The 8997-nt window shown below is 32.1% G+C and overlaps 1 protein-coding gene across 1 annotated transcript; it reads right to left on the bottom strand.

Moving 5' to 3' along the window:
- Nucleotides 1–7455: 7455 nt before the first annotated feature.
- LOC108826163 (CDGSH iron-sulfur domain-containing protein NEET) lies at nt 7456–8678 on the bottom strand. The gene is made up of 2 exons (XM_018599544.2): nt 8262–8678; nt 7456–7721 (listed from the first exon to the last, which is right to left on the bottom strand). The coding sequence occupies exons 1-2, from the start codon at nt 8471–8473 to the stop codon at nt 7619–7621; spliced, it is 315 nt and encodes a 104-aa protein (XP_018455046.1). The 5' UTR covers nt 8474–8678; the 3' UTR covers nt 7456–7618.
- Between the last annotated feature and the right edge of the window lie 319 nt (nt 8679–8997).

The raw sequence follows: 8997 nt of genomic DNA on the forward strand, positions 1-8997 counted from the left end.
TGCATTGCATAAATTTAAAGGTTGAAAGAAACCAAAGCGCATTGCTATATTGACTAAAATAAATCGGATTAGATTATATAATTTAGAGGTTGAAAGAAACCAAATCACAATGCATAACTAAAAGGTTGAAAGAAACCAAAATGCATTGTTTGAATCTGATTATAAGTCAAATAATAAGACTCTAAAATCTATATTTTCAGATGTCAAATTTGGATTATCCAGCCCTTAATCTCTCTGGAGATAATTATGTAAAATGGGCCATGAACACTGCAAGTGTCCTGAAGATAAGAGGACTTGACAGATGTATCATCAAAGGCGAGTATGCAACTGAAAATGAAAAATATGGGGCAGTAACAATTATTCGCCAACATCTCACTGAGGATCTCAGAGATCAGTATCTAAATATTGAGAACCCTCTAGACCTTTGGACAGAGTTAAAATCCAGATACACAATAGTGTTATTACCAAAGACTAGGCATGAGTGGATAAATCTCAGATTTCAGGACTTTAAGTCCGTAGATGAAAATAACTCAGTTCTAATCAAAATCGTTTCTAAATTGAAACTATGTGGTGAAGAGGTAACAGAGGAAGATTTACTGGAAAAGTCATTCCTCGCAGCTGATCCAAGGGATCTATTGTTACAATATACCTACAGAAAAAATGTTTCACCACTTATACGAATTTGATCTCGTATCTAGTACAAGCTGAGAAGAATAATGAGATATTAAAGAAAACCAGTGAGATGAGACTTCCTGAAGCCAATAAGGCTGGTGAGAATAAGGGTGAATACAAATAAGCCACGTCCAGAATAATAAAAGGAGTGGTCGGCATATACATTGCCTAAGAATCGAGATTTCGACATTCTGATTTTATGTTTTGATTTGTTTGTCATTTACGATTTTTTTATATAATAAGAGTTGTTTTAGTTTTATATTATCATGTTTGATTTGCTTGATAATTTCTTGATTGATAAATGACAAATGAAAATTTAAAAAATGAGTATAGTAATTAAAAATCATCCGACCAAAGGCATTGCCTAAAAAGGGCATGAATTATTCACCCAAATAAAAGTCCCATTTGAGTTATAAAATTTTGAAAAATGAATGGTTTCCACATTGAACCAATGGGCAAATGAAATATAAGTTCCTTAAGATTATAAAGAAAGTAAAAATCGCCCAAGGCATAAAAATGGCCGAGACTGTACTCCCAATTGATCTAAACTATGCTACAAGATCAGTATGATAAAGGCAAAAGGCCTAGGTAACCAGATAGGTTGGCCACGAAATTTTATACACTTTATGGCATGACTGGACTAGCCATCCAGGTCTTTAAAATTGATGCAAAGATTGATATCGAAAAAAGGCACAAAAGAGTTATCCCATAGAATCTCACGTTGTGTAACATGTACACAAGGGAAACTCAATAGGCTATAATGTTCCAAGCATCTAAAAGATTTATAAGCATGTTCATGAGGGGGAGAAATGACACTCCCGTGGTACATGAACAACACTAAAAATCCGAGTGACATGGTCTATGACCATGATAGAACTTGGCCGAATTCTTTGTGATACAAAGATCACTAGCTAATGCTTGGGAACACATGGATTTACATGTAATAAAAATATGCATCAGGCCATATAAAGTGAGCATAGATATTCCCATCTAAGAATGATAAAGGGTCATGATCCAGACATAGACCATCCTAAGAGATTATGTATAGACCACCACAATAATATGTGCCGTCTAGGATGTAACCTCATAAGAAGATGAAATAAGATTGGGAATATATGTTGGATATGAGAATGCTTTCTCCCACGATTTTATAAGAAACCTTGAGCCAAATATGGGTGATCAGATTAAGGCCAGGTTTACGGATTGCATGATTAAATCCGACTATCCAACATCAGGGGGAGAAAGAAATAAGCTGGTACAAGTATAAAGAAATGGAATGGTATTAACCATCCTTGTCTTGGCAAGATCCTCAGACCAGAGAATATGATTTAAGACGTCCAAAGAAAGATCATACAAAGCTAGCTAAAAGAATGCCAGACAGATTAGACCCGAAAAGAAAAGAAAAGAATGACTAAGTCATACCAGCTTAAGCACCATGAAATTAATATCCTAGAAGAGACATAATCAAGTTGCTATAGAGTCTAAAGATAGACCAATATGTTCCATAAGATAAGGAACCTCGGAAATGAAAAGAAAGGTGCATAGAAATGACATATCCGAGATCATAAGAGAAACCAGACCAGACATTGAGATAAGGCTGCGCAGCTAAACATCTAAGATACCAGACCATGTAGTTTGGGACGCCAAACTGCAAGGTAAATGAAGGTTCTTAGTAAGAATGAAATCTCTAATCGATTAGTTCATGTCTGGAACACTATGGAACACTATAAAAGAAGTGTCGACACATAAAAGATAAAGATGCATAAGGAAATAGCACTTGAGTTTAAAAGATATAAGCGAGGATCAGAACCCACGAGAATACAAGAATGCATTCATAGACTAAAGGAAACCGTGGGGGTTCAAAGAAAGATTCAAAGAATCTATAAAAGAGATGGGTGTATTGGCCATATATAGAAACACCATCTGATAAGATAAAATCAGTGAAAAATAGGTCCTGTGTGGGAAAGGAAAAGAAATCGTGAGACATGGACTAAGGTGTTCATATTCCTATTTAAAGTATTCAAGAAATGGCTTGATTACACAAGGATACTCACAGAGACCAAAGGAACATATTATAAGGAGATATACTCCTATGTGGTGGATGCTACTACAAATTCGAAAAGGTCTGGATATAAGTAAGAAATAAATGTAGTAAGTAGCATATTGATCACTGGATAAAGAAATGATAAAAGTATCAAAAAGATGAGAAAAAAAAATTCTCATAGAATAGTTTTGTTCCTAAGCTATTCATGGACTGAAAACAAAGGAGCTGCAAGTGATATGAAAGACTAAGAAAATACTTAGTACAATCAGTCCATAGATCCTTATAGAGGATATTATAATTCCTTGTGTTTATGTTTATATCAAACCAACCTAAAGAGAGGTTCAATGGTTCAATGATTTCAATGATTTCAATGATACAAGTTATCGATTAATTTTGGACAGAATATGATGGGACTAGAAATCATAGCCGTGTATGAGTTGAGATCAGCACGCCACAATTACATGGTGTAATGTGAGATGGTCGCAGGAGAAGGCAAAGAGAACCATTAATTCTCATGCCAAAGACCATTCGGCTCCATACATCCCAATCGTCCATAAGAATAACCAAAAGTAGTGTGGTGAATTGGTTCAGATCGACCATATCGACCAGCATGCGTAATATGGCTAATGGAAAGATCGACCAGCATATGGTAGTATCATAAAACGTGTGGTCAAGTACCAAATGAAGTATATGGGACTAATGAATGTCTATACATCAGTAAAGAAAGAAAGGAACCAATCATCATAAGAGTGGTCGAGGTTTATGGTCCAACCAAGTTCCACCAAAGTATAAGGTGGACCACATCATTATATCAGGCTGCAATACCTTAGCCATATATGAGTATATTGGCGTGTGATGACAAGGTCTATGACTTAACATGTATGTTTTCGAAAACATAGCATTGTCTACGACAAAATGAAAGAAGTCATGAGACATCATCTAGAGATAGTGACCAGAAGAATGTCTGAGTCAATAATAAAATGAAAGTATCCACGGTATGGCAAAGCCATGAGACTAGAGGAACCATGGGACATGAGAGGACCTGCAAGAAAGATTTAATTGCAGGATAGAGGTACATCCAAGTACCGGTCGAGTACTATCCGAGTACTGATTGAGCATCATCCATCCGACCAGAACATGAAGACATTGTCGAGTGGTCAGCATCAAAGGAGCACGTCTTGACCATGTCCAAATGAAGTTCCAGAAGGCCGGCGAAATTACAAAGTATTACAAGAAGCTCATCGACCAGATAGGAATGCATCGTCCAAAGATCTTCAGTGATGCATTCATCAGGGGGAGTTCATGTGTTGTACTCTTTTTCCTTATCCATGGTTTTGTCCCACTGGGTTTTCCTGGAAAGGTTTTAATGAGGCAACATCAAAAGCATGAATGAACCCTGAACCAGATGTGTCGATCAAGGGGGAGTGTTATGTACCGATATATATGATCGACATATTCTATTTCATCATTATCTACTTCTAGTTTGGTGTTTATCTTATAGTTAGGATAACTACATGTATCATGTATATATACGACTGTTTAGTCGATGATCAAAGTAATCTTTTCTATTCATTATTCAACAATTTTAATTTAAAAATATAGATTGTGATGATGACTTATGGGCTTTCGTTACTAAAAGCTCGATAATGAGGGTTGATTTTCTTCGATCTTTTGAAAACCGACCGAACACTAAACCGTATGATTTACCAGGTCATTGGGTTGGGTCACTGGGTGGACTGTAAGTGAACCGTGGGTTAATAAATGAATTAGTTTTATTATATAATAATATATCAGCTATGAAAATAAAAATATAGAAACAAAAGTTAATATTTTCTAATATATTTTACTTTTAAAACATTTAGAAAATGCTAACTTAACTTTCTAAATTTTACTTTCATTTGATATACAAAATATCAAAAAATAGTTTTGGCTATTTAATTTTTTTTTTGACTAGTAAAGAGTTATGACATCTGAAAAAAATCAAAAATTAAATCCATAAATATTTATGTCTAATGTGAATAGTAAATTAAACTTCAAATCCAAAAATAAACCAAAAGTAAAACATCATTGTAATAAATTGTCAATAACAAAAATAAACTAATATCAAATCACATCAACTAATTTGTGGTTCTCTCTACCATAATTCACGTCATTTTCTTCCGTTGGCATAGTGAAATATTCATCAAAATCTAAAAATTACAAATAAAATAGTATAACTTGTATTATACGTGATTAAAAATCAGAAAGTTTAATCTAAATTTTAAAACTTATCAACAAAAAAATATACACATGATTTAGAAAACGTATAACCTAGTACTATAGGTTTATAATAAACAAAATAATAAAAAAGCAAAAAAAAAAGAAGAAGAAAAAAAGAAATACAAAATCATTAGAGGTCAGTAGAGGAAAAGGAAGTCACGTAAAAAAAAACTGAAAGAAACCTAACTTTTAAATTAGAATACAAAACATTATCTAAAACATAATTAAAAACTTAAAAAATATATAAAAGTTATATATTGGTTCAACCAGTGATTCAACCGGTACCGGATTTCGGGTCTTGGTGGGTATTTGTGAGTTTTTGCGGGTTTTCAAATTTTGGATTTTTCACAAAATCCAAACCGGATTTATCTCGGATCACCGGGTTTACCGGTTCAACCATGGATCCAGATAGGTTTTCAAAATACTGATTTTCTTTATTCTCTCATGATAAGCTAGTAGACTCTCTTTTTTTAAAAAAAAACTAAGCTAGTAGACTTGGGGTCGTTCAAATAGAAAAAAGCTAGTAGACTTGGGTTGGAATAATGAGAGCTCTTGTGACACTTATATGTGTCAACTGTCAACCTTAGTCTCTCCCAATCATCGACCTGACTGGGGTTGATATGTTTTTTTGACTAGTGGGGTTAATATGTTATCTAGAATATATATTAAATAGTTCTATTATGAGCATATCAAACAATTCCTCCCTCAAATTTTCAATTCGTGTACATATGAGCATATAATAGTTTAACTAGTTTCACTGGTGTTTCATAGGTCTATACGATATGCATTTTTTTTTTGGAACAACTGTCTATACGATATGCATATAAACAATTTCTCCCTCTAGAGGCGGTCTTTCAAAAAGGGAGCTTCCCGCCGTTAATAAATTATTAAACTTAACGGTCAAAATTTTTCATAAGTTTCTCTGTAGTTCTAGTTGTAGCATTCAGCCAAGAAGTATTGAGGGGTTATGGGTTCGACACCTTATAAAACCAATAAATTTTTATTAAAAAAGTTATATTTTAAAGTTAACTAGACCTTGACCCGTCCGACCGGACGGATGTTTATTTTATATTTTTAGTTTTTTTTTGTTTATATTAAATGATGAATTTACGATATTTTAAACATAAATTTTAGACTAAAAATAAATTTTGGTAGTAATAATAAAAAGTTAAAATTAAAAATTTAATTAAATATTCAGATATAAAATTTAAATTTTCTAACTAAAATAATATAAAAGCGGGTCATATTTTTTTAATTCTAAAATCTTAGCATCTCTTATAAACAAATAAAATAAATTTATAAAAATATAAAATATATAAACATATTTAGAACTATAATTTCTATTAAAATAAATTTATTAAAGAAAATAATCTTGCGCTGTTGTTATTTATTTATAGATTCGACCCGTAACTGTATAAATATTTTTTTCACTTTAATTTTTTCTGTGTACTAATGATATAATATATATATGTACATTAAACTCTATAACATTATTGTTAATATTACATTTTTAAAAAATATTTTTTTTATTTATTATGTTAAATAATTATATTTTATGATTTTAATTGTCTCTTATATCACAGTATATCATATAAACAAATCCAGTATTTATAACTAATTGAACTTATATTTTGAAACCATTATACTAATAATATATGATATTTTATATTATATTTATATGTTATATAAATTGATTATGTTATGTGATTTAATATTTAATAAGTTAATACAAAATATATAGAGAAATCGATTTTGGTTAATATATGATTAAGGAAATTTATTATTTAAATTAGAAAAAAATATTAAATGTTTAAATCTATTATTTAAATTCAAATTAGGAAAATACATTTATTAATCAGAAAAACAACAATAATTAAGGAATCTAAATCAGAAAAAATAACAATAATTTTGGAAAACACATTAAATAAACGGAAAAAGACAACCATTAAAATTGGAAACTTAGTTAATTCTCAGTGGCATGCCATTGTAAATAAAACTGAAAATTAAGGTGTATTTTTTATTGGGTACTTCTCTTTTAAGAAGATAGATAAACACAAATTGGCCACCTTCTTACAAATAGTCCAGTAATTTCACGGATCAGCTCTGCTCCCTCACACATTTGCTACAGTTGTTGTTCAAAAAAAAAAAAGAATCTGTCATATTTAAATTCTTCTATTACGGGCATATAAAAAGTTGTTGTGAAACTAGTTAATAACAGTGATCGGCCCAAACTATTTTTTCGTCGGCAACAAAAAACCCAAACTATTTGATATATAACAAAATAATAATGTTCTAAAAACCAGTTTAGGCGGCATCTAGGCATATACCTAATCGGTAAATCGGGAATAAACGAAATGATTTTTTAAACCGATTTTCAAAATATCGGTTTAGACGTCCAAAAAATCGACCTAAGCGTCCACATAAATAATAATCCTCTATACATCTAACCACCGTCTAGCAATTTTTAGAGCATTGCAAAATATTGTTGAAAGAAAACCCTTAACTTTGTTTCACATGACTGAACAACTGAATAGATAATATTTGGACTGAGTACACCTTAAGACATTTAAGTTTTTTAGCAAAAAAAAAGACATTACGTCAAAGATAACTTTTGAGCAGCTAATTAATGAAATAAGCAAAAAGCTACTGCTTTTTCAGAAGGAGAGGGCCAACGTTATCTCCATTAGCTTTGTTGTGCTTCATATGACTCCCATCACACAAAGGAAATGTCCCCGACCTCCAACACCTAACATACAATAATAAATTAATACAAATATAATGTCATACATTTGTTCGACTATAAACCTATTTAGCAAAGTCTTACAAAGGAAAGCTTTAGCCTTTAATTGTTTGTGTTTACATTTTTATCCGTTACGTTTATATGTTTGCATACATATATACACATATTACATATTCAGATTGACCCACAAAATTTACCGTTTAATTTCTTGTTGTTAATTATAAATGAAAACGTTATATTTAGCCATTGTGATTACATTTTATAAATATAAATAAACAATGCTTTGTTCTATTTACTTTGTGGTCAATGTTTTATTTAATAATGATGATTTTAAATTAACACAATTTGAAAGGAACATGGCCTTAGCTAAGATATGGATTATTAGTATACTAAAATATGTCGAAAGTATATTAATATGTAATCTTTTTATATTAATATTAATATGTAATCTTGTATAATAATATTAATAAAAATAGTTCAAAACTTAAAATTAATAAAAAGCAGCAAAGTATTCTTATTTGGTTCGGAAAGTAAAAAATGAGAAACCTGCAATATGGAGTTATGTTTTTGGAAAGCTCGGTGACCACGACGGAGTCCACCACCTTCTCCTCGTTCTTTCTGATCTCCGGATTGATTCCGCCTCCTCCGCCTTCTGCTCTCACCACTGCAATCCTCTGCTGCTTCCTCCCCGTTTCACCGGTGACTCGCCTGAATGGAAGCTGCCCGGTGTTACATAGCCCTAAACCAAACGTGCTCATGCTGATAGCCACAGATAACTCTTTATCTCTCTATGTGTGGCAGTGATTTAGTGAAGAGAGAAACAGAGATTTGTTTATGAAGAAAGAAACGAGATATGTGGAAGGTAAAAGGACGTAGAGCTTGTGGCCGTCACGGTCTCTCTACCAAACGACGTCGTGAAATGTGTGTATGAGATGTAGGCCACGCTATCTGAATTGTAGGCTCATTAGAGATAGATCGACCAAACGTCTGGTGTCAAGCTAACTTAGCTACATTAATTAGATTGATTAGTTTTATACCATGTTCGGGAATGCGCTAGGCGTTACGCATGCGGCCGGTGTCCGCCTAGCGAGTTGAAAGAAAATCGGAGATTAACCGGAGATTAATCGGGGATTTATTTTAAACAGTTTTACTATAGATATTATTCTTTGTGCTATAAACATTAATATGTGCGGTAGTCCAGTGTGTTTTGGTACGTGTAAAGTATATAGGCGTCACAGGTTCGACAAGTAGCAGCTGCATTTTTGCTATTTTTTTCCTTTTT

This window comes from Raphanus sativus, chromosome 9 (genome assembly GCF_000801105.2).
Source record: "Raphanus sativus cultivar WK10039 chromosome 9, ASM80110v3, whole genome shotgun sequence".
Lineage (NCBI taxonomy): Eukaryota > Viridiplantae > Streptophyta > Magnoliopsida > Brassicales > Brassicaceae > Raphanus > Raphanus sativus.

What these genes read in the sequence shown, in the direction of transcription:
- LOC108826163 (XM_018599544.2), bottom strand. Translation starts at nt 8,473, where the DNA reads ATGAGCACGTTTGGTTTAGGGCTATGTAACACCGGGCAGCTTCCATTC. An exon ending in AACATAACTCCATATTGCAG is followed by an intron (nt 7,722 to 8,261) that starts GTTTCTCATTTT and finishes ATTGTATGTTAG; the next exon opens with GTGTTGGAGGTCGGGGACAT.